The sequence below is a fragment of the Actinia tenebrosa genome, unplaced genomic scaffold (genome assembly GCF_029948245.1).
Source record: "Actinia tenebrosa isolate PJP-AT-01 unplaced genomic scaffold, QUT_ActTen_1.0 PGA_scaffold12__29_contigs__length_12842862, whole genome shotgun sequence".
Lineage (NCBI taxonomy): Eukaryota > Metazoa > Cnidaria > Anthozoa > Actiniaria > Actiniidae > Actinia > Actinia tenebrosa.
The window spans coordinates 3048323-3074208 of NW_028292572.1; the positions used below are offsets into that span (position 1 = coordinate 3048323).

Genomic DNA, 25886 nt, shown 5'->3' on the forward strand with positions numbered 1-25886 from the left:
CCCGAAAACTAAGGTTTTGTACATTAACCTACCCGGCGTGGTCGTACAAGAAAGCCTTTTCCACACTGTATTCCATTCCAGCGCTACGGTGCTAATCTCAGGAATGATGGGGTTTCAGACTGCAATATCCAGGTTGTCATGGCATATGGAGGAATCCTTGCCCAAGCAACGCAGTGCTTAAATAACCCCCATGAGTGAGTTAGTTGGCTAAGGTCACCGTCAACTGCAACTCACTCAACTGTCCGAGGATATCACTCCTGGCTGGTATAGCCCTCAAAGAGTCCAATGTTATTCTTAGTTAGTACCATAGCTGTCTTAATGGCCTTTGCAACTGCCCATATGCGTTCTTCTCCGCTGCCGTCATAGGTGTGTGTCTGTGGGATTCCCTAACATTACGTAAGATGGAGGGGGTGCATAACCGATCCCATGCTTCTATATTTTGTGCCCTTTCGAGAATGCGTCACCACAGATCTTTTGTAAGTTGTGTAAATGTCATAGTTTTTAAGTCTAAAGAGGATTCCCCTTCAACTTTACTCGCATCTTTGAAACAATGTTTGCGACCAAGTTTGTTAACGATAATCCTTTCATCTTCGACGGTAGGTTGCACCGTCAATCAAAACCTTAATCCAAGGTGCCAGGAACTAACACTAGGTATCTTGTTAGGCGGCACACCTACTTACAGCGTTTCTCCAGTTTAGCCTGTCTTGGGGAATTGACCGGTGAAGGATGCGTTTCTGCTTTCAGTTCCCGCAACCTGCTTAGTAACGTGGGTTTTAACTTTGAGCTTATCATAGATATGGAAGTATGAATGAACAGATTTGATCCCACCCTGAACGAAGGTCAAGTCGATTTAACGACGAAGAATACTTAACCCATGGACGAAAGGCTTGGAAAACACCCCTTAATCTACGACGCAGCCTTACACATAAAATGGTAGTAATGGAAAAGCGCCACGGCCGCCTAATCGCATGTGGCAATCAAGACCACACGCAAACCCAATCCCTGAGACTTGAGCTTCAAAACATTGGTGATAGCAAACCGCGTCCCGGGAACACTGTAGAGTGGGCATGCAAGAGCTAAGGAGCGTTATTCCCGGTCGATGCTGACGACGTGGCTCACGAACAGAACGCGAAACAAGTCCTCATAAGCGTTCCAGACCTGAGATTATACTGACATAAAGCCGCTGGACGAAACCACAACCCCTCTTTCGATAAAGATGGTGAGAAGTTAGGGTGACGTCCTCAGAGTAAAGGTTCACCGTGCCACTATAAGCATGTTAGAAAGTGTTGGCAAACCCTGATTAAAGGTCGCGCTAGAAAAGCGTTGAGGCTACAGAAACCATGGCGGAAGTTGGAAAGCAATTATATATGCGACCAAACCAACTACTCCTATGATCTCAAAAGAGAGAAATTGACGACAAAAACCAAAATAAGTGAATTAGAGAACCACGAAACAAGCCCCTTTTGATAGGGACCAAGTCCCAAAAGCCTTCGAACTTGCTTGCAAGACCTAGACTAACACAAGGAAGGAAGCTAGGAACTTACGTACCCACCATACTACCTCTCTGTTTGAGAGAACGGCGGCCGTTGGTGCGAAATCAATGCTAAAGCAGAACAAATCCGACAAATAGATTCAGCAGGCTAGCGAAGACCTGGAGGGACAAATAGAGCGGACAGCAGGAAATAGTTTGCGGATCAACTCGCTCCGAAAGGAACGGGAAGGCGCCCAAAAGGTAAGTGAAACCTTCATGCGCCTGCAGGAATTACATACGCAAAAGGAAAACATGGAAAGAGATTGGTGCCTTACCACCAAGGACAGGGTAAAAGAGCCTTTGAAGTATGGTATTCCACTGGCAATTCGCGGTTGCTATTTCGAGGCGTAGTAGAATTTCTTTTCTACTTAAGAAGTATACAGGCGGCAGGCGTAAAAACTTAGGTATGGACTAATCGGCCTTGGAAAAAAGAATGGCAGCCGTTTTGCCTGGGCTGCTTCACAAGTTGTTCCTTGGCACTTAGGGCCGCGCGGAGAACTATTGAAGTTCGTGGGGATAACGTTTGGATCTTGGGATTATCATATGGCCTTGTACTGCTTGAGAGATAAGGTTATCTTTCTGGGTTACGTTTACTGGTAGCTTATCGTCGTCGGAATCCGAGGTGTCCTCACCTGGGGATGTAAAGATAGTATTCGCAGCCGCCTTGATATTTTTTGGTATCAAGGGTAAGCTCCCATGTAAGAAATAGACTTATTTCAAATAGCATTCCTGTGACTAACATCATTCCCATAACTCAGTGTTCTTTCCAACGCACCGCTTTGGCGAATCAGAATACGATCGCTTGGGCTAATTTACCTCGCTGTTACATGTTTGGCTATCATGTGAAAAGTCACATCGACTTGTTCTCGAATGCTCTTCGGAGAGTCAGAACGAAAACAATGTGCTGTTTGATGTCTATTATTCCTCTTTCTCCTGCGGTGTAGCATCTGGGTGGTCATGCTCATCAACGACTCTAAACCCACGCTTGCATCATTAAGCGGCACTAATGTTAATGGTGGCATATGAGCCATACCAAGGCCCCCACTTTACCTGTATACCAGTTCAATACCATACATCACCATAGGGACAAGGTTCCTCAGACAGGAAAGAAAAAACGAATCCTCCTGTTACATGTGGATTCTATATTTAAAGACGCACCCGTAAGTGTGCGAATGGTGCGGATTATATCGCATCTCTTTGATCGTCAGGCTATTCACGCAAACGATCCCGGTTGTCGTCTACACGCATTTGCAGCTTTAAACACACCTTTCCATGACATTTCGCAACCATGGTGAAAAAGTCCAAGTCGTAGATTTTTCGGTGCTACTCGTTGGGGGCTGTCTACGGAAAAATGTGTAGGCTCCCTGGTATTCGTTTTCGTACGCAATGGCTGCAGTTCCTGGTGTCGTCGCAGACACGAATTCCTACGTTAGCATGACTGGCTCGCACAATTGCCAATACTACAAAGGGATTAACTTCTTTCCTGAGTAGTTCAATTCACAACATCCCCGTACAATCAACCCAAGATGCCTTGTGGTATTTTTTCCTCATGGTGGTAAGTTGTAAACACAATGACTCCAGCCATGTATGGGTTGTTTCATCGCCATATACATAATAGCTCAACAACCAATGCTTGCAAGCTGCTAAGCCGGCTTTTAGGTATTTGTTATATTCCTCGGTAACCTTCTTTATTTTTCTTTGGTTCGGTTGTTCTACCTTTTTAATGCTTTTCTTTTCTGTTGTTCCTTCTGTGTGTTCCTACAACCTGGGGAAATGCTCCTAGAGTGTCAGATTTCACATCATTTACCCCCAAACTTCATCATTAGTAGCTCGCTGAAGTTTGTTGAACCCACGACTGAATCGACGTTGATGATGAACCAAATTACTTGCATTACCAACAACCAGGACTCAGCGCGTATCCAGTCGCACTTTAGGACTGCTGCACGCTATGATATCTCTGAAATGATTAGATATCTCATTTTCAATAATAGCACTCCAGAAGAACGAGAATCTTGCTGTCGTTTCCTGTGACGCACCCAGAGCACTAACGATTGGGCTGCGAGTTTGCAAGCCTGCGCCCTAAGACAGTAAACAAAGTCTTCGATGCTTCGATTAATCCTTGCAAGATTCCTTCAACCAAACCCTTTGCGCGAAGAAAGGTGCCCCAAGATAGTCTCTTTGCTTTCTATGAGTAATCAAGTTTACCTTTTGAGCTTTTTAAACCCCCTAAGTCGAAACTTCCCATCTGCTAGGATACCCATACCCGGGTCTTGCGATGCTACTCCAACATACGAAGCATAGGTGTAAGTCTCATCTCTCCTAAATACCATTGCGGCACCTTCATGGCTTACGAAATGTCGGGCTTGTAGCTTAAATTCATTCTTTCAAATTCTTTAACGCTCCCATGTCACTTTTTTTATTTTATCTTTGGATCAAAAACAGTGTCCTTAGGAAGTGCACCCCTACCTCGAATATATCTACGAATGTAAAAGCAACATAAATCGTAGGAAAGGATCACATGGAGCATGTTCTACAGCTATACCACAACTCCTTTAGTACACCCAGACAGCAAAGCTTTAACTGCTGCGGGCACAATACCCATATTAGGACCTGACAACCATTCTCTGGATTCCGTCCGCTAGGTATCTTCGTGGCCAGTTTCTCTCGCTAAATATATCTCTGACTTAGCTTAAAATCGTAGGCCCCGGAATCGTTTAAGGAGTTAACCATTTAGCAAGTCATTATTTTCACCACCTTTGTTGTGGTAAAATGGGATAATCTTCCGGTAGTCGGTAGTAATTCTCTGGAAAGTTAACGCCTTACGGCACTTTAAATGTGTTACCGTATCAACTAGCTTAGGGGCTTTATTCCTCCTGCGGGTAACCTCCTAGAACCGGTATAGTAATCCCAGCGGGGTCTTATTCGACCATCATAGACTTGGCGTTTGGGAACATTTTTGCCTAAATGCTCTCCAGTTCTCATAATCCCGGTTTTCGGTGATTCAGCTTCTCCTCTACGGTCATTTCCAAAAAAGCGTCGTACATTAGTAATATCGAATGGATGTTATAATCATCACACCTCACGTTGTATCCGATTTCCCTGATGAAATGCTGAAAATTTTAGGCTTAATAAATGAAGTTAATCTTAGCTTCCTAGAGGGTCAGGCAAAACACTATGAAAGTTCAAAAAAAGTAGGTTAGCAGCTCGAAAGCAGACTGTAACAATAAAATCGGCGATAACTTCCTCCTCCCGGCTCCTGTCCGTGGCGTTAACTAGGGTCACTGGCTGGCTCTAACTTCGCTTACTGGACCAGGGCTAATCTTGGAGTTCCTTTGGCCGCGTTGGGGGCAGCTTGGTTGCAATCATTTCGCTGTTTGCTACGGGTAATTATAAACAAGTTGCCACCAATATCCGAAGCCATGAACACGAACAAATAGCTCTGTCAAAGCTAAAGAAATACATCCGACCTTGTCTCAAATGCTTTGGCGTGAACAGAACGATAGATGACTAAATTCTCGCTGATTCTAGCGAGAGAGAGAACAGTATGAGAATTAAATCAGACATAAGGAATCACAAAACAGTTGTAAAGATCTTTCCGAGAATCGCGCAAAAAATCTACAAGAAGCAAAGAAGACCTTCAAGAAAGCTTGCTCATAAACATCTGCGTTGCAACGAGCAAAACATCTCTATTTTACTATTGAACGCCGGCTGTCTGGGTCATATGCGTAATCAAATGTCCCAATGCTATCAGTGAGCGTCGACACGCATTCCTATAGCACCTTAACAACCAGCGATTTAAAAAGTGAATATCATCTACTTTCACTACTACTTTGCAACTTGCTGTTTTAAGGCTAAGGGGTATGAGTGAATGTTTGCCTATTGTTTTACCGTAACAACTCATTGTTTCTTCCAGCACTTCACGTCCACCACGTGAAAGTAAAAACCCCTACGTCAAGCTTTTAATCATTATTATAGTGTCGCCTTGAATCCATCCTACAGGGTGGTTGGGTGCTGTTTGTAAAATATTTCGTAGGTCGTCATGGTAATAGAGAATATCCTTATCCGCTGCAAGAACATCCACTCGCTCCTCACCATATCCAAACCTCGGGAATGACTACCGAATTTCAGACAAAGAATAGGAGATAGCTTTTGTATATTTCCAAGTTTTTAATTTTTTTCACTGTTCCGTAGACTTTTGCGGGGTGGCTCTTCAGTGGTCTATAATTTTATTTTTTTTACTACTTCGTTGTCTAAATATAAGACCGGATGTAAACCTTGGATATGACTCGACCAGGTCCCTGAAGTACTTTTATTCTCTTATATATGGCGTTTTTCTACGACCTCCATTGGCGTAATAATTGCTCTTTGGTACATTTGGTTACGCCATACGAATATTCTTACCACACCGTAACACTGCTGCTGAAGTGTCGTCTTCATTTGCATTTCAAAAAGGAATGATGGTTCCCGCAACCAATATAATTATTTGTCTTAGTAGGTACAAACTTTGGTTTTAAGCCTTTACACGAGAATCATAACAACTCTGTTAACAATCTTCACCCACTCCAATATAAACTAAATATCTTACAATAGACGCGGGCTGCGGGTAATCGCGGTACGTAATCGAGGGGGTACTTTAGACGGGTAATCCCTCCGGGGTCGTTGCGCTAGAACCCTCACCGGGATGACGGTAAACTGGTGTAAATCTCAGATGTACTGGCTTTAGCTGGTATCCCCGGTGTTCACTTTGGCGACTAGAACCCCCCAAATCTCCTATCCTACTGTACTCTGGACATGACATTGCCGTGAAAACAGCAACATTAGTACAGCAACAAACGAGCCCAGGAACGACAGACTCTCTAATGATTCCGAAAGCAAGGACAGAAAGAACAATCCGAATTGCAACATATCATAAGTTGTGAAATTCAGACGGTAGGATATTGGTACTCCCCTAATGGTGCATTCAGTGTGTCTCAGGGACCAAGGGGTAGGAGTTTTTTTGGGGAAGAGAAGAAGCAAGGGTGCTATCCATTTTCCTTTCATTAAATCAGCAGTTGTGTGTTGTAACAGCAGTGTTGATTACTTTTTTGTGTGGAAGGGCAGCCAGCAATTAAGAACCCACTGCAATTAGAACCCATGCCTTAAGTGTAATAAAGCACTTTGGCAGCTATTTAGAGTAAATCAGTGTATTAAACAATAGAAAACAATAGGGATTAGCAGAATTAGTCAGTATTTGAGTCTTTATGTTCAACACACTTAAGTGTTTGTAACTCTATCTGTCAATCAAACTTTGATCTTTTCTGTTGACAGAAGCATATCTGAACATGAACTGAGGCCACCAGAAGAAATCTTAGAAAGATATTAGTGACTATAGACCCAGCTGACCAGGACGAACTTGTCTTGGACTGCATTATTTTATGGAGCTGGGGAACATTTAGGAAATATTTCCCTGCGAAAAAGAGCCTTTTAGCTTTACACCAGTTTTCATGAACAGCACTTTATCACTATGGCATTTTCTAGTATTAAAAATCCATCCCAAGAAATTTCGAGGATTGTATGTTGCCGATGTTTTTTATTAATGTTGAAATATCATATTATTCCTAGAAATAAGTTTAAATATTAATTTTGTCAATATACAGGCAATGTAGTCACTAAATCCATAAAGCCATGATTATAAATGAATAGATTTAGTAAAGGAACAATAAAAAGGAGGGGGGTTAAAATGTTTTTGAATATCAATATCCTAAATTTGATTAAGGCCAGCTGGTGCAATTTTTAAGCTTTTATCTTCTACCACCCCAGTGCAAATATATAACTGCGGCAATTCTTTTCATACACAGGAACATCAACGCGGCAGTTTAATACAGTCTTTATTAATTTAGCTTCAAGACCCTTGTACAGTCCAGAATGCCTATGCTCCCTGCAGGATTGAAATCACAAGAAATTAATGGCCATTGTTCATTTTTTTCTTACTGTCTTGATCATCAGTTATCATTTCATAATAACTGTCATCAAATTATGGTGAAATCGCTGGCTCATTCTTCTTCACCCGATATAATCATCACACCCATATGACATCAGTGTAATAAGAATCATCATGGCATTACCATCAACACTTTCTTTATATCCTAACTAGTTTATCACAAGCACTTCGCCATCAACCATATCAGCATCACATTATTTTACCACCATCATCGCTGTCAATCAATTTTCACTGTAAACTAAACAATCCTTCACGTAACAATATCATAAATAGTTTTCGTCACATCATACCATCCTTAACTGCATAGAAATCAAACCATCGCTACATGTCTATCCGATCATTGTTGTCACTGCTGCTGACATCACTATTGAATATTGCCATCCATTATATCATGTTACCTTATCAATTTTGCCAATAAAGAAAGAAGATTGCTGTGTTGTTTATATCTTTCATAGCCAGCCTTAAAAAGGAAAACGTGATTTACTCATTAGGAATTTTGCTGTTGCATTTTGCCTACTCTGGTAGCTCCATTTGATATTAGGGATTGAATGTTTACCAATCATAATGTGCAAAATTGTAAAATTTGCCGTCGTGATGAAGTAGATTTTGTCGTACACCAATCGAGGCATTTCCATGACAGTCAATCAACATGTGCCATGAAAACCTTGTGTTACTGACGATATCATGGAAACACTTGGATCGACATCCACCCAAATTGTATGATTTCACCCTGGCTTGTGATTTGGAAGCAGATGAACAAGTTTATTTGATATTAAACTTACCCTTTGTTTGCACTGTGCAATCTGTAGTGGATAAGTAACTACTGTTGCTATAGCTTTAGCTACTGCTCCAATCAAAAAGAACTCTGATGCAGAAAGTTTCTAAAAGAAAAAAAGAAGAATTTCTGATAACTGCAGGAGCTTCTAACTAGCACTGATCTAGCAAACCAAAGCTGGCAAACAGCAAATTCTTTGAGCAAACATGAAAACAGTTCTGGAATTCAGAGAAAGAAAACTGGAGAGAAAAACCCAGAGAAAAACACAGGAGAGAACATACAAACAGCCTAAGTCGCATTGGTGAGAGTAGATGTATTAGCAAACACATGCTCTCCATGCTTCCTGCTTTTCCTTCATATATCCTTTCATGATTTCAATGTTTCTTCATTCCTTCCTTTTCAATTCCTTCTATTCTTCCTTCCAATTCTTGTTCATTATCTGTAGTTTTTCTCAGTCGACCTTTCCATTTCCCTTTCACTTCTTTCCACTCTTTTATTCATTTTGATTGTATGCAGTTCCCCCCCAGTCATTTCTTACCGTTTTCCCACTTCTTCTTAGAAACCTTTTAATACTCTCATAACACATAAAACTGGATAGCAGGATTCCCAGCAAGAAATACAGAAGACCCAATACCATTCCACAGGCTACCCAGACCTTCTTCTTTACTTATGCGACATATACCATCTGTAAACAAAGGATCATATTTCATGGATTTCAGAGTAATTTTCATATGACGGCTGGAAATCCACAATGTCCAGCCAAAACTGGAACTTTGTTCAATGATTTTGACTTATAACTTATCAACCTTTATTTTAAGCCTGGACAGTGAAAAGCTGACATGGCAAGGCATACACCAAACCAATTATATTATGCAACAATTTACTCTATAACATCCAAAAAAGGCATAAGCAGGTTGCAGACACAGTCATGCCAAGGGTTCAGGACTGCTTGATCAATAACAAGGCAACAGCAAGAAAAAAATCAGCCAATCAAAATTTTAAAAAATCATGGTCGCACAAGGCATACACACACTGCTAAGTTTTTCATAGTCATAATATGAAAACTGCTTTATATGAGCACAGCTTTCGGAGGGTACATGATATGGGACTAATAGTAGGATGGAGACACACTTCATACCTTAATTGCACTTACCTATAATTCCAGTGTATTTAGGTGTGGCTATGCTTTCCAAATTTTGTGACCTTAACTTGACACCCTGTAGGTTTAATCTTGTGTTTGCCACCCACAGAGGTGTGGTTACCAAAACATTCACAATACCTTGAGAATGATAAAAATGAAATAAAGAATAAAATTAATGAATAAAAATCAACTGCAAGAATAGTCTTCTATGCAGTCGCTATTAGTACTAGTGCTGCAGCCCCTATTGGCATTGCATGATGACGCTAATAGCGGCTGTAGGAGACTATAGTAAGATGGAATTACAAGATATAATGGCTGGACTGAAGAAATAATCTGGTAAATGACACAGATGAACAAAAGTAAAAAAATAGTTTGTAGTGAGGTACGACAATTAAAGTGGTTAAAGGGTGTCATGAGATGCTACGGCACTGTCTCTTACTGCTTTCTAAGTTCATGCCTCATGTCAAATGTTTGATGTGTTATCCTATTATCATGAAGGTTTTTTACCGGGTTTTCCAGTTTTCTCCCTCTTAATTAAGCCTTGTAGCCATACATAGAGGAAGCATATACATATGGGAAGCATGGGTGGTGTAGCGGTGAGTGCTCGCCTCTCACCAATGCGACCCGGGGTGGAGTCCCGCTGAGCTCGGTGTTGTATGTAAGTAGAGTTGTTTGTTGGTTCTCTCCTGTTCTTTGAGGGTTTTACAGGTTCTCCGGCGTTCCTCCCTCCACAAAAATCAACTTCTAAATTCCAATGGAATCCAGTGGAAGAAGAGCAACTCTGTGGAATCCACTGTTTATCCCAATATCGCCATTATTATTATTATTATTATTATTGTTATTATTACATAGATGGGTAGGAATGTACTGCATGAAGCTTGCAAGGTAGAAGTTGATTTTTAAAATCCCTTTTAATTTACATACCAGCAATATATCCAAAAAGTAAATCTTGCTTCGAGGTTGATGCATGTCTATTTCTAAGAAATATAGCTTTGAGACTATTAAATGTGTAGAAATAAAGGAAGTTGGAGCAAAAGAGACTGAACAAAACTGGACCCAATCCTCGGTAAAGAGACATTCTGAAAAGCAGAAGACCAGGAAAAAAATATTGAGATATACTACAAACATTGGATTAAATCTACTTCAATCTCTTCTCTCTAATCCTTCCTGGCCATGCCTTGCCATTTTATCAAAGCATAGATTTTACTAGTTCTAACGACATCAGAACTGTTCTAGTAAGAATTCCCTTGCAAACGACAAACATGACCACATTTTCATTGTTTTCCTGCATATTTTCATTTTTTGCAGACCTTCACACAAAAAGACAAAATATATACTTTTGTTTATCTCCTAAAAAAGATTTCAGTGATTCATTTTCACTAATTTTAAAGAATCATTTGCTTATCAACTGATGCTAAAACTTTATATTTACTGGTAGTGGGATAGTGGGGGGGGGGGGGGGGGGGGCTGATCGGGTCCTTAATGTAGAACCTATGTTTTGGGATCCCTGTGGTTTTAACATCTGTCAAATAAAACAAAATGCAAGCTTACAATCCTTCATCTTGTACTATTTCTCTCAAACATAAATTGTGCCTTTGGAGTTTCTTTGTCATCAACTAAACCGAGTAAAAGAAAAGAAAAGAAAAGAAAGACATTAATGAAAAAAATTATTGCACAATGCCGCGACATAACAATTTTCTTTTCTCTACCTTGTAGTCGCGTTCTGGCAGTATCCAGTGGATAAAACACGCTCATTGCCGTAACACTTCCCTGAGAAAAAAATAAAATCAGACATACAGAATATTTTAACATTTTCAAAAAAAAACACGATTACTTACCACAGCTCCGGACAAAGCATGTACAAGGTTACTGAACGAAAAACACGGACTTCAAAGACGAAGGGATTTCCAAATACGGCAATAGAGGTACCAAATCATTAAAATTAACAGTCTTTGAGAACACAGTCATTATGAAGGATTGAAATATTTACGATATAATACAAAACCATCCCAAAATCCAAGGATTTTGTACAAAAATTGAAAAAAAATTCTAATTTTAGAACTCTAATGGGTAAAACAGCTGACCGGAGCAATCGGATGATTCATCACGTGACTAAGTCCACGTGGGGCTTCAGTTTTCTAAAGAAAATTCACGAAGAAAGATATTTTTGTAAAGGACTAAAATGGTGGTGATTAAAAGACGAGCTAATGGAACGGATACTCCAAAGAAAGAGGTAGCTATCCTTAGTATTTTTTTCCGAAGCTTATTTACTTTTTTGAAGGTTCTAAATTTCGAAATTGTTTTAAAATCAAGTTAACACACAGGGAACCCGTTTTGTTTACGTTGTCTTTCACAGCAAGGTGACTCTACTGCATCATCTAAGAGCACTAGTAGAGAAACAGCTGTTCAGGATGTTCCACCAGAGCCAGATAAAGGAGGAAGGTGTTCTGGGGTTTTGAAGTATATTGTTTTAGTTCTTCTAGTTCCTGCTTTTCTGAATCATGCAGCTTTGTACAGAGAAGCCATTGGGCTTAAGCCTCAAGGTGAATGAATATATTACTCCATTTTTCGATATTAGGCGAAATCTGTAATTGTGAGTTGCCCATTGGAACTTGGTTTTTCACTGCCGCCAGTCAAAAATATAAAAGGTGCCAACTATTTACTTTTGATTGACAGCATTAAAAACAAATTTCAGCAAGCAGCTCAGTGAATTCGCATAATATTGAAAACTCCTATAAGTTATATAAAGTTTTTCATCTATGCTTTTCATAAATGAATGAAAAAGGAAACATATCTTTGTCAGCTATATACTGGTAACATGATATGGTTAGTGTGGGCTCTGCTACTGTAGTGCACTACATGGCAACCCTGGTCCCCCAAGAACCCTTTTAATCTACAAGAGCTGGTCGAGCAGACCACAATATACCAAATTCCAAATTACTATTGTATTTTCTTGAGTACAGACTCATTTACACAGGGTTAGCCTCCTATCAGTGTTTAAATGTTCACAAATACCAACGGGAAAGTAAAGAATGCAGAATTTCAACAATATAAACACTTTATAACTCCATGGACCTTGACTGGAACATGTGAATATTCTGCGCAAAATTGAGGCTAACCCTGTGTAATGAGTCTGTAATCAAGAAACACAGAGTAATTTGGAACTCAAAACTGGTCTATTTGTATCATGCACCTTTGCAGTTACTGGGAAGCCTGTGGTTATACACAGCGAGACCTTATCTTACTGTAACGTATTAAAGAAGGGCTGCAAATTGTTCAGATATTCCCAATATGGTCTGCAAAATGTGCCAGTGAACTTTAAACATTATATATATGTTGGTTTACACCATTGAAGCTTCCTAATACTGACAAGTCCCTTACCAACAGTCTAGATTCTAGACCCTAGCCTAATTATATTCAAACTAATGTGGATATATATATTAACATGTTTCATAGGGAGCTTTACGACATTGGATTTGGTCAGAAGATGTTCATGGGCTGTGTTGGACAAGGAAAGCCTACTATCATACTTGATGCACCCACAGGAATGTCCTCAGATGCATGGACCCTTGTTGTACCAAAGTTAGCCAGGATTTCTACGGTTTGTTTTTTTGACAGAGCAGGGCTTGGCTTTAGCGACAGACCCTTTATAAACAGGTCAAAAGAAAATGTTAAAGATAAAAAACCGTGGCGCTCCATCCACTACTGAAAGAATGACTGAAGATTTCCATAGACTTTTACAGCATCAAGTACCCAAGCAAAACCCTTTATTTTAGTTGGATCAGAAATTGGTGCAGCCAATGCACGATTCTATGCACAGCTTTTCGAGGACCGAGTAGCAGGATTGATCTTGATAAACCCTTTGATAGAAGATATGTTTATTGGTGAAAGGTATCCATGGACTGGGTTGTGGCTGAGAAATCATATTTCAGGCTTACAGGCCCTTCAGTTTTCTGCAGCTATTGGTGTCAGTCGCTTGGCCTTTATTTTGGTCTTATGAAAACACCTATTAATCATACTATTGTAGCTGATGATGTAACTGCAAGGCAAAAGTACTTGATGTGTAAACCAGGACACTTGAGTTCAGCTGTTGATGAGTATTTCTTTGCCAATGAAAGCCTTTCTCAGTTAAAGACTTTATCAAAACTTAAGCGCTTTGATCCAAACAATGTTAAAACAAGTGTTTTGATCAGTAAAACGTATAACAAGAGAGCTGATGATGTTATAAATAAGGTTAGTTTAAGATTAATTATAACAGCAATTTTCTGGAAACATTCTTGTATCAGCCTATGCCTCCCTTATTTTATAGATGTCTGACTCCTTCCTTATTTGCATGAAACATAAGGAACCCTTGCATTTTGTGCTAGACCCCTCCATCCATCTCCCCCTTCCTGTTTGCCTCTCTTCCTGCCTGTCTCACTGCTTCCCCCCTCTCTACCTCAGCATCCATCCCTTCCTGTCTCCTTCCCTGCTGGACTACCTGCCTGCATCCCCCTCCCTGCCTCTCTCTTTGCCTTCCTCCCTCCCTGCCTCCTTCCCTGCCTTTCCCCCTATCTGCCTGTCTTTTTCCAGTCCCTGTGTGCCTCCTTGTCTGCCTCCCTTCTTGCCTCCCTTCTTGCCTCCCTCCCTTCTTCCTCCCTCCCTCCCTTTATTACTCCTCAAACAATCTATGCAGTTTCTGATCTTTATTACAAACCAATTACTTCATATGCCTTATTTAAATTATTTTTTCAGGAATGGCAAACTGCCAAAGGTCTTGTTGAGAAGTTTTTTAGCAGTTCGGGAGCAGAGAACTTTATCCATCTACCAGGAAGTGCTGATGCAGCTCTTTTTGAACATTCAAAAACAATAGCAAGTGTCATAGAAAAACATGTCAAGATTTGGAGAATGAAAAAAACCCTCAGCAAGCACAACAGAATATCAAATCTTTTTCTATGTAAAAAATATGTAAGAGAAAAACTTATTTAAAGAATGTTTTTAATGAGTGGGCTAGCTGTGTTGCACCACAGTCACAGCCGGCCCAAAAGCAACAGCTGCTCTGTTATAGGAATAAAAGATATAGTACAATGAAATACATAAGTCATTTTAAAAACTTTTTTTAAAATTTTGAATACTTTTTGAGTTCAAAGATGTTTGGACGTAGTTTTGTGCTTGCACCTTCTAACTGCACAGTTCAGTTTGGAACTCAAAAACATATACGCTTGGCCATAAAAGCATGGACATAAAAGCTTTCTAAATAGTACCTTAAAGAACCTTGGCTTCTATTGCCTTGCACAGAAGGAACAGCCTATACCAGGCATCGGCCCCCCACAGGTAGTCCAGTCAGCCTATAACCTTGGATCTTTTATTTCCAACGAGGCAGAAATATTACATGTTGTAAAAATCATACGGATTCCACAATACAATAACACGAAAGTAAGCGTGGCAAAAATTGCCCTATTTCACTAAGACATCACATCAAAACAATCTTCAACAATCTATTATTTAAATGCAAAGGATCATGGTCATCAGACAGGGTCAAATCTACACAAATTCACCAAAAATTGTTCTAAAACCCGTATCAATCCATTAAGAGAAGTAGAATAGCCAGCAAATGCTCAGAATATTTTTTAGTACATATTAACACGTTATATCTGAAAACCAGGCCATTTTAGATTAAACTGTTTCGCTAGGAGCAAATTTTGTTTCTATTGGATTTGGCGATTCTATCCCCCACATAAACAAGCAGTGACGTCCATAGTGAAATAGGTCAGTTGAAGGGTTGAAAAAAGGTGTTTTAGGCAGTACTGGGTAGGAGAAGTTAGGGCAAAATGCACCCATTACAAAGGATTTGGGATAGGAACGTATCCAATCCTATTGATCCAGACACTCAAAACTAACTTAACAAATCATTTGCGTTAAACTGTTATAACCAGATCTCTCCAGCGTTTATATACTTTTCCATACATTTCCCTCTAAAAAGTTCAGTCCGTCCACGTTCCGCGTCAACCCCTCGGCTGAGATGCTGGCCAGGCCGCCCAGTGATCAGCAAAGCGGAAAACTTCTCAGTGTTTGAAGACAGCTTTGATGTATATTTATTAATTCCGAGATGAGCCAAACTTGATAAGCCTTAAATTTATTATAATGTTGGTGAAAGAGTACAGAATAAGTATGCCTTTGAGTGTCGAAGAGGTAAGTTTTCTTGTGATCAGTTTAGTCGTCTTTTCTTGCTCACTTGTTGCGCGCCAATGAATATTTATTAATTCGTACGTAGCATATATTTTAAGGACTTTGTATTCATTAAACCCTTTTAGTTTCGTAAATGTCAGGATCTTATCATTTTAAAACTGCTGGTTTTGGTTTAACTTTCGATATTCATCTCCTTTGGTTTGACGATAAGTAGTAGTATTGCTGGGGTCCCCGGGCTGGGGTCTTGAAGGGACACTTTGCAACCACATCGAAAGCAAAAGAACAAGACAGTATTAGGTTTCATCATTTCCCTAGCTATTTTATTTTGACTTTTAATAGAAAACCTGAAAATTACATATTTTTTTCTTTTCAGTTCACCAACCGTGATTTTCAGATCTAATTACGGTTATAATATTGAAGGATTTATGTATTTTAATTCTTGACAATTAATTAAGATTAATATAATATATATTTTTCCCGACAGCCGTTGCTTGCCAATTCTCCCCAAACTAAAGAAAAGAAGGCTTGATATTTCTATGATGATAGCCTTATTCCTTTTCAAAGTTTAAATTTTAAATTTTGGCTATGTTTTTACTTTCAATTTGGTAGGTCAAACAATATCAACGTTACGTCATATTTATTATCATTCTTTCTTTTGAAGCTGAGTTTAATCAGCTGTGAAAACAAGAATTTAGCATTTCAATCGTCTTATCATTCATGAGGGAAATAATTAAAGAAAATTGATCTAGGAAGGAAGGACGGAGAAGATATGTACAGGAAAAAATTGGAAAATACTTAAGAAGAATATGCAAAGAAAAGAAAAGGAAATGAAAAAAATGAAAAGTAAAATAACGTGATACTAAAATGGAAATTGAAACAAATTGAATAGTGATTGTTGTTTTTTCTCTGTCTTATTCAATGATTATCGTGTAATTATATATGTTACCTTCGGGATGTTTTTCTCAAGAAAAGATTATTCTAGTCTAAGGGTTTTGACTCATTCAATTAGAATTTATATTAGCAAAAGCCAAATAAATATCATATGTGATTGGATTGTTTTCTTGGTCACATACCTGATGGGTCATATTTGTAAATGCAGAATTCAGTCTTTTGTGTGCTGGCAATTCAATTATGTTAGTGAAGGAAAAATATTTTCAAAACTAAAGAAAGTGTATTTTCTTACTTATTTTCAGTATCGGATAGGGCAGTTGTACATGATTAACAGACACAGCAATGAACAGAGCGACACAGGCGAGGGTATACATGTTGTGAAAAATGAAGAATGTGAAGATGAAAAATATGGAAAAGGGAGGCTTACCGAAAAAAGAATATACTTATCAAGGTATATTTTGTGTTATAAAATGGATGTAATTTCATATTGACATTATTTTTGATACCTATCCAAAAAGGGACATTTTGTCAATATATAAAAAAGGCAATCTTGGAGAAATTGCTATGATTTTAAATTATCCAAGACAGGGTTCTCAGAGGAAGTCATGGGTCAAGCTAGTTATTTTTCAAGGTTAGGGAATTGTCAGAGAAATCTTATTCCATCAGGAAAGTTATAAAAAAGTTATATAAATCTTTTTAGAAATTTGGGCTTCCTGTGGACTCTGCTAGTGAGGCACTGGAACCATAATGCTACCTGTGAAGTCATGGAAAAATTGAATTTGTTCAGTGAAAAGGACAGGGATAGACTAAATTAACTTTGGTGTAATGTTTACCTATTTCAGACCATGTGTCATTCCCAAGAGTATCATTTCTTTGTTTAACAGTGCAGGAGAAGACAGTTGAATATGGATACAACTCAAACAAAGGATCTCTTTCTCAAGCAAATTACACATGGTTTGAAATGGGTAAATCTTAGCCCAAGATAAAGAAGTCTATGTATTAATTTTTTTTTTAAATTTTCCCTCTTTTTCACAAATTTTCTTATTTTTACAGTCGTTTACCAACTTGGGTGAGATCCTATATTCCAAATTTATTTTATGTGGTGGAGAAAGCTTGGAATTTTTATCCATTTACAATAACAGGTGAGTTAATAATTTTCAATTCCCAAGACAGTATAACCAAATTATTGTCATGTTCCTATGATCCATTCCTATAATATACACCTAATTGAAAAAACGTATTTGGGTTCCAGAAGGTCATACCATCAAAGCTAAGATCAAAAAGGATTTTGGGTACTCTGAAATGTGTATTATATTTGCATATAGACATGTAAAAATGCACAGTAGAGCAAAGTCGGTCGACCTAGATTAACAACATGCCAAAGCCATGATGCATAAAATGTGCACAAGAAGGGAAAACTGCAATAAGCATGCAATACACATGCTCCCCTTCAGTCTTAGCTTTGATGATATAACCTTTTTTTTTGAACCGACAACGATTTTTCAATCAGGTGTATATAATCTTGGAGGAAGTTGATTTTGAAATAAATCCAAAATCCAATTTCAAACCTTGTGTCATTTACTTAAAAAAGATTAAATTGACCTATATAAAAGTTTTGTATTTTCATTAATTTTTTGACTTACTTCTTACCTTATTGCTATCTTTTTTCCATAATCGTCCTTTAATCTATGCAAACCAAACATCCACTACTCAAAGAATATTATGTAAGTGTGCATTTTTTATTTATTTTGTTGTTTCAAAATTCATTTGAAACTTGCTAATAAATTAGAAACTAATACTTGCTTTTTTTTTCAACTAGAAGAAAAAGTAACTCTTTCAGTATATTTCTCCTGGAACAAAAATTTGTAGTTATAGTAATTAATAATTAATGAGATGTGGGTTTGCCAATAATGTTTGAACATTTTTCTTGTAGTGCTCATTTCTGCCAAGATTTTCAGTAAAAATAGAAACTAAATACCTTGATGACAATGGATGTACAGACAATGTAAGAATCTCAGTTTACGCTGACAGACAATAATTATCTTATTGTATGTAAAGTAATGTTGTGAAGAAATAGCCATAAGTTGGCCACATTGTAATATTGTGGTTGATGAAGCCATAAAGCAAATGTCATTTAAGACCCTTTTCAGAATGACACCTTCCACTGCCCCACCCAAATTTTGAAAATCTTGATTCACTAATTTATAAAAAGTTATGACTACATTTTCCAGATTTGCCTTCATTTTTCTGATCATAATATTATAATTTTTAGTGTTTTGACCTTGGAAAAGACTCACTGGATTCTAGAGAGGTCATTCACGTAGACATTGCATATGATACTTTTCCTGAAAAGTATTACGTTCCTGAAGAGGTTAGCACTTGTGTACATACTAACACTACATCATAGAGTCGAGTAGTATATTGAGTATCATTTTTCATTAGTATTTTATTATGCAATTTGAGCAGCAATTTCAATGGCGATTTTATAGTATCTCCAACTCACATATTATACATAAACAAAGACTTGTTTGCAACCAAGTTGCTGCATATCCAAATGTACTTGAAATTTAGATATGCAGTTAGCTCTCTGCGATTTTCAGTTGAAGGTTGCCAAGTTTCAAGTTGTAGCAAATTGGCTATGATCTGTTGGCATAAATTCGCCACTTAAATCATGCAACAAAATAATTTGTTGCTAGTGTAGGCCTTCACTAAAAATTTCGTTTGTTTGCTTGTATGGTAGGACTGTAGAACCTTTAAATCAAAAGTTACTGGCAGAGGACCTTTGGAACCTGGTTGGCAGGTAACATTGTTTTTTTGGGGGGGTTGAGGGGTGAGGTGGATTGGTTAGAAAACGGTCCAAGTGCAGTATTACTTGTAAAGAGTATTTGCTCTCAGAATGTGAATCAATAATTTATTTTGATTTAAAAATGAATGGTTTTGCAGGAAACCCATCAACCGATTATGTGTTCTTATAAATTGGTTAATGTTACATTTGATGTCTGGGGGTTAAGTCAGCGAGTGGAATCATATGTACACAAGGTAAAGATTAAAAACAGGTTACAGACCGATTGTTTAATTAATAATTGCATACTCAATTATTATGAAAGGGGGGTCACAAGCACCATAGGTCCCCCCCCCCCCCCGTGATACATTTGATACTGTAGGTGTATAACTGTACCTTCTTATGATGTAATAGTGTGTACAAGATATTCTTCTAGTTGGCCATAGACAAGCATTTGCATGGATTGATCTGTGGTATGGTACGTATCAAACCCTGATCTCATCTATATTTCAAAGGGGAAAAAACCGGATTCCCAAATTGGGAATTTATTGGGAATTTCCTTAAATTCCCAACAATAAATCCCAAAGTTGGTGTTCGAATTGGGAATTCAAGGAAATTCCCAACAATTCCCAATTTGGGAATCTATTTTTTCCTGTGTTTATTATCTATTAATTACCAATCTTTTTAAATCCTTGCTTTCTATAGACTTATTGCCCTTGAGAGCTCTCTCAGTCATTTTTATGAAGGTGTTTAAAGCACAAGGCACACTTTTTGACATTTAGACATACCAACAATCTTTGGGCTGATGTCAACTCTTTAAGATCGAATGTCCCTGAAACAACCTCTAGGCTGATAGAAGTCAGGGCATGACTAACTGACAGATCAAACCCTGAAACAACCTCTAGGCTGATAGAAGTCAGGGCATGACTAAGTCAAAGATCAAATTTCAATTCAATAAATGGAAATTACCCACATTTGACAGCTAGTCTAGGAATCAAACAGAGACCACAGATGTGAGAGGCAAGTGTACTTCTGCTACACCACTCTTAAATACTTTTTGATTTCCTTTAAAACAGAAAGTATGAGGGGCCACAAACCTCAGTTGATTCACTGGTATTGGACTTCCCAACTGTCCTTACACTGTACCTCAATGCCTGTGTTCCAATTCCTTACATGCAGCTTACATTTTAGTTTTTACCTTTTATTCAGAAATGAATTTTGAAGATGTGAGAGAATATGAAAAGGAAATGCAACAAAAGACCAATGATAAAGTTGCAGCTGCTGAACTTGAAAAAGCTTGAAGTTGTTAGAAGTATTAATAGTGATTATTGCTAACTGTATTTCTGGCGTGAAAAATACATTATTATTATTAACTACACAACATGGTTTTAGTGACACTAAAATCAAATGCAAAGAACACTGTACATGACTCAGTAACACTAAATGGAAACAAAATGATTTATTATTTAGCGTACACCAAACAAGTTTCATGTCTGAATAGAATACCTTGTACTCTAGTTTTCATTTCCTTGTAGCTATAAGTGTAATTCTCACTTGTGTCTAAAGAGTTGGAAATTTTGAGCATCTGCATTCATCATTAATAAGACAATCATAACATGCAATCATAACTTAATTACTGTAAGGTGTATCTCATATGAAAGTATAATTTTGTAATTTACAGTGCTTGATTTATCAAAGGGAAATCAACTGGGAATCTTCTAGAAAAATATATCAACATTAGAAAATTATGTTTCTACCTATGTTTAATCAGCCAAGCTTTCGCACAACTGGTGCATCATCAGGGCAATGGCTGCTATTAGTGAGACAATTTTTTTTTACATTAACTAGGATAGTTAATAGTTAATTCTAGTTAACATAAAAAAACTGTCTCACTAGCCATTGTCCTGGTGATGCACCAGTTGTGCGAAAGCTTGGCTAATAAAATTTGTAAATATATGTGTGGAAAAAATAATTTTCTAAGTATTCACATGTACAACCACATTTTGAATATCTATATTTATCTATCAGTAGAAAGATCAGGGTCACTCACCAGTAACTTTCTTCTAAGGTGAAATTTGTCCTATGTTCCAGTTAAAATAGTGCACGTGTTAGGGAGAAAATGGCTGAAGGACTGAAAATATATCATGGGTTTTCAGCTTGTGTATCATTCCCTCTTTTATTTAACTACAAAGTCACGTATTTTGAATTGATAGCCTGTCGGCATACTTTTGACTACCACTTATAGTACAAAACGTCCTTTGTAAAATATACTGCAAAATTGATGCCTGCACTTACTATGTGTTAATATTTTAAGCACATATCAGTATATAACATTATTATTATTTTGATAGCCAAGGATGTATATTGGAGTGGGAGGGCAGACGTGGAGGAGCAGATTCAGCATTTTTTAAAGAGGGAGTTCTGCATTCAAGGGGCATCTTACTGTAAAAGAGGCTGATCCAAAAAAAAAAACAACACTAAAAAACTAACAGTGCAGGAAATAATTTTCATAGAGGAATTGCAACCCATACAACCTTTCCCTTGGATCTGCCTCTGGCCTGGGGGATTTTATGCTCCCCCCCCCCCCCCCCCCCCAATATCCACTAATTTTTCTGTTCCCTCCCCCTACTTTTTAGGGTACTCTGCAATGTCTGGGTTGCAAAAACATATGAAGCAACTCTAGACTCCCAGTAGCAGAAGGAATATTGTATTTGAATAAATATAAACATGTTTATTGTAAAAATTAAAACAATTACACATTAGAACTTTACGTATATGAATTCTGCTACAACTGGGCTTTATTGGAAGTTGAGGCTAGTTGTGTGACAACAGAAAGCAGGGATGTACACATAGATTAAGTGAAAATAGGGGGATTCCTGTCCTGTTCTTCAACCATTCTTGATGATTTATCATCCCTATGTTAGCAGGCTATGGTATCCTACCAATGTCCCTGCCATTAAGGGCCTCACGAGGTTTGTAACATTGGATGGGGTTTGTTATGCAATCCCATCTTGGAATCTCCTTACAGTGATTCCATCTCTCTCTTCTCCCATTCAGTGGCGATTGAACAACTTGAAAAGTGGGGGTGCTGATCGAGCCTTTTCTTGTTGTTTGAAGCTGCAGTTGTCCAATCTGTGTCGAGATGGGATTCCTGTGTCATCGTATAAAATAATTTTTTCATAAAATAATTTCGCAGACGTATTCTTTATATAATCATTTAGCTTGAAAACGATGTATAACATTACATTATTATTTATTATTTTTTGATGCAATGCGGAAATGATTTTTTTAACGTGAGGCATCCGCGAAGGTTGACAGTACGTTATCATCACAGGAAGCCCATACAAGCTTGAGAGCTGAATGTAGTAATATTTACTCGCATGAAGTGTTGTTTACGTCATCCTAAGTTCTTTAGTAGTGATGTCAGCAATATTAGCGATTTTTTAAAAAAAAATTCCTTCTCCTCTAGGGTCTATTTTACAGAGGCTCGAAATCACTGAATAAAGAACAAGGACGACGTAAACAACACTTCAGTTTTATTTTTCATTCTTCAGCTCTCAAAGCTGGTATGGGCTTCCTGTGTGTTAATTACATAACCTCTGATAGATACCGTTGTAACAGTTATTTTTAAAATCTTTTGTGCTTTCTCTAGTTTGGGTATTTATTTGTTTATAAAATTCATTATTTTGTTTAGTCCTCATCGTGTGTCATAATCGGCCATAAAGGGTTAGTTTTGTTCGGTTGGGATTCCTGTGTGTTTGAACACGTGAACATCGATTGAACATTATGGTGAACAATGGGTCGTTACTTCATGTATGACCACACGAATTGGCACTATCTTGGGGTTGTGTGTTGTGGTAGTGTTGCATCGTTCGGTGTCAGCGTTAGTGATCCGTGTAGGTGCAACACATGTAGTTGGTGTAATACCCGTAGTACCCGTGGTACCTGTAGTACCCGAAGTGCCTGTAGTACCTGTAGTATCCGTACTATCCGTAGTACCTGTAGTACCCGTAGTAGGTGTAGTACCTGTAGTACCTGTAGTATCCGTAGTACCCGTAGTAACTGTAGTAGGTGTAGTACCTGTAGTAGGTGTAGTATCCGTAGTACCTGTAGTAGGTGTAGTATCCGTAGTACCTGTAGTACCTGTAGTATCTGTAGTAGGTGTAGTAGATGTAGTATCCGTAGTACCTGTAGTACTGTAGTACCTGTAGTATCTGTAGTACCTGTAGTAGATGTAGTATCCGTAGTACCTGTAGTAGGTGTAGTACCTGTGGATCACTCAAGGATGCTGGTCTTCGAGGCACGGTTATCGTAGACGTAGCACGACATCGTAGTCGTAGCACGACGCCAACGACCCACGATGGGAACGTGGGAGTCGTGGATCGTGGCATCGTAGGATCGTAGCGTAGGTGGGATTGTGGGAGTCGTGGAATCGTGGGATTCGTAGGGTTCGTGGAATCGAGGGACTCGTAGTCAATTTTAGTTTTGTCTTTTTTTTCAATTTCTAAACCGGGAATCCTGTTTGTTCAATGTGTACTTTAAAATGCACGGTCTTTACACACATTGAACTTGATAAATTTGCAATGCATGTTTTTATTTTTTTGGTTTTTGTTTTTCTTCATTTCTTTTCAGAAGTTTCAGCCACAATTGAACCTATATCTTGACACAAAATATAATACGATAAATATCAGTATATTTGTAAACACACTCCTCTCCATGCCTTTATCGTAAACCGACTTATGCATCGGACTTACTGCATTATAGTCCGACAAGAATAGATTCAAGGTATCAGTACTGCGCGCAGTTTGTAATGTCAATCGATCTGTGCATACCCGAGTATTAGTTGTATGGTGGATGTGAATTGTCTGCAAGTTTTGATCAGTTTCTCAACTCCTTATATGATGGCTTGTTGGAATCGAACCAACGTTTCTGAATGGATCAGAAACAACCATTAACCATTTTTTGGAGTGTAGTGCATGCCAATCAGTTGTATGTGATTTGTTTGAAGAGGTGCGTGGGTCCTGTAGTTTTTCTATGAATATATATATATATATATATAACTGAACTGTAACAAATTTCTATTTACAACCTGGAACAAATAAAACGTGAAATGGACGTGAATTTAAAATATATCTACAAATGGGAGGATAAATGGAGGTGGGTCCTTCTGACCTTTTCGTCCTTCCTCCATTGATCGCCATGGTGAATCAATGTTAAAATAGTAAGGCAGTTTGAAATTGATCAAAGACTTATCACGAAGGTCCTGATAATATTCTCTTCCCCTTTTACAAAAATTTCAAGTTAGCAGCAAACTCGTTATTATGTGTCTAGGGGTTTTACCTTGGTGTAAGGGAAGGTTCATTCAATATATTAGGAGAAGGACATACTTGTATCTAGTTTGAATGGGAGGGTTTTGATTTTTTTTTAAACTACAAGCTGGTAACTACAAAAAAGTGAAACTCTTAAAATTTAGTATTCTAAAGTTAGGAATCTTCACACACACACACACCCATCCCCTTGTAATATCAAATGAACCTTACCTTGGTATTACTACACAGGTGATTATAGAAAACCGCGCCCTCTCATTGGTCAGCCACTGAACTGGCTGTCTTGCTACCTCGTGTTTAGTGTTCTTAGAGATCGTACACTAATTCACATGAATTGTTGTAATAATCACATGCGTAGTAATATTTGAAAAAATTATGGGACGCAGGCTCGGTGATTATCGCTGAAATGTTTTCTCTAATATGTATCGAACTACCGGTAAACCGTTAATCACCTTGTCTTCATCCAATAATTATTAAAGAGGCATTTGGATGATGAAAAACCGTTTTTGTATAGTTCAAATAATTCAAATATTTTGAATTATATTTCATATTTTTCAATCTTCAATTATCATCATGAAAGCCAGATTGGCAACTTTTTTTATGATTGGGAAAATTTGATTTAAATATTAAAATATCAAAACTGGGGTTGAGTAAATGACGCGTCATGTACTCTCAACTTAGGTACTACAATTTTCCAGCCAAAAATGTTTCGCCAGCCTGGCCTTCATAATAATAATTGAGTCACATCATCATCCAAATGCGACTTTAACCAATTTACGTGTAACGTACCAAGGTTAACGTTACACGTATGACAAGTGGCAGGACGTTTCGATTTCTAAGCCATAGTCGAGACTGCCAGCCAGCCATCTCTCCTCTTCGTAGTGCTACAGTCATCGTCGAACTTTTCCCTGCATCTTCTATGGAAAATCTACAATTGGACAACGAACAAACGAATCAATGAATTGAAATATTTTGGACATAATATTTATGGTTGTGCATTTACTTACAGCATCTTAAAGGTGTATGGCCCTTGCTCCCCTTCCATCAGTTGAAGAGAGATCTCTCCTGTGCTTAGGTAGAGCAAGAGCCTCCATTTCAGTCGCCCGCCATTCACAAGCCCCGAAAATTCAGGACTTGTCAATGGAACCCCTCGTGCCTTTGAGGAAATCATATCCTCTGAGGCTTCCTCGCCAATAGACCAGGTGTATGACCAGGCACCGAGTACTTCCTCTTGGTACCTGGTCATCGCTGTGGTAGGCTGAAATTCAATAATATAAGCAATGGTAAGCAT

The 25886-nt window shown here is 38.2% G+C and overlaps 2 protein-coding genes, 1 long non-coding RNA gene and 2 pseudogenes across 3 annotated transcripts in view; 4 read left to right on the forward strand and 1 right to left on the reverse strand.

Annotated features, from left to right (window-relative positions):
- Window positions 1-6893, forward strand: part of LOC148911962 (protein-lysine N-methyltransferase EEF2KMT-like) — a 9975-nt gene extending 3082 nt beyond the window's left edge. The window contains exon 6 of the mRNA XM_089028373.1: window positions 6839-6893. Coding sequence (XP_088884499.1) covers window positions 6839-6893 — 55 coding nt within the window. The remainder of the gene's footprint in view (window positions 1-6838) is intronic.
- A 425-nt stretch (window positions 6894-7318) lies between these two features.
- Window positions 7319-11397, reverse strand: LOC148911963 (peroxisomal membrane protein PMP34-like; annotated as a pseudogene).
- A 180-nt stretch (window positions 11398-11577) lies between these two features.
- LOC148911964 (uncharacterized) lies at window positions 11578-11978 on the forward strand. Its single transcript, XR_016119467.1, has 2 exons — window positions 11578-11660; window positions 11784-11978. It is a non-coding gene; the product is annotated as an uncharacterized LOC148911964 (long non-coding RNA).
- An 894-nt stretch (window positions 11979-12872) lies between these two features.
- On the forward strand, window positions 12873-14395 carry LOC148911965 (uncharacterized; annotated as a pseudogene).
- Window positions 14396-15444: 1049 nt separating this feature from the next.
- LOC116298884 (cytoplasmic phosphatidylinositol transfer protein 1) lies at window positions 15445-21558 on the forward strand. Its single transcript, XM_031707460.2, has 10 exons — window positions 15445-15598; window positions 16789-16937; window positions 17540-17628; window positions 18203-18210; window positions 18420-18491; window positions 18759-18857; window positions 19227-19286; window positions 19430-19525; window positions 19683-19746; window positions 20478-21558. The coding sequence occupies exons 1-10, from the start codon at window positions 15551-15553 to the stop codon at window positions 20567-20569; spliced, it is 777 nt and encodes a 258-aa protein (XP_031563320.1). The 5' UTR covers window positions 15445-15550; the 3' UTR covers window positions 20570-21558.
- The last annotated feature ends 4328 nt before the right edge of the window (window positions 21559-25886 follow it).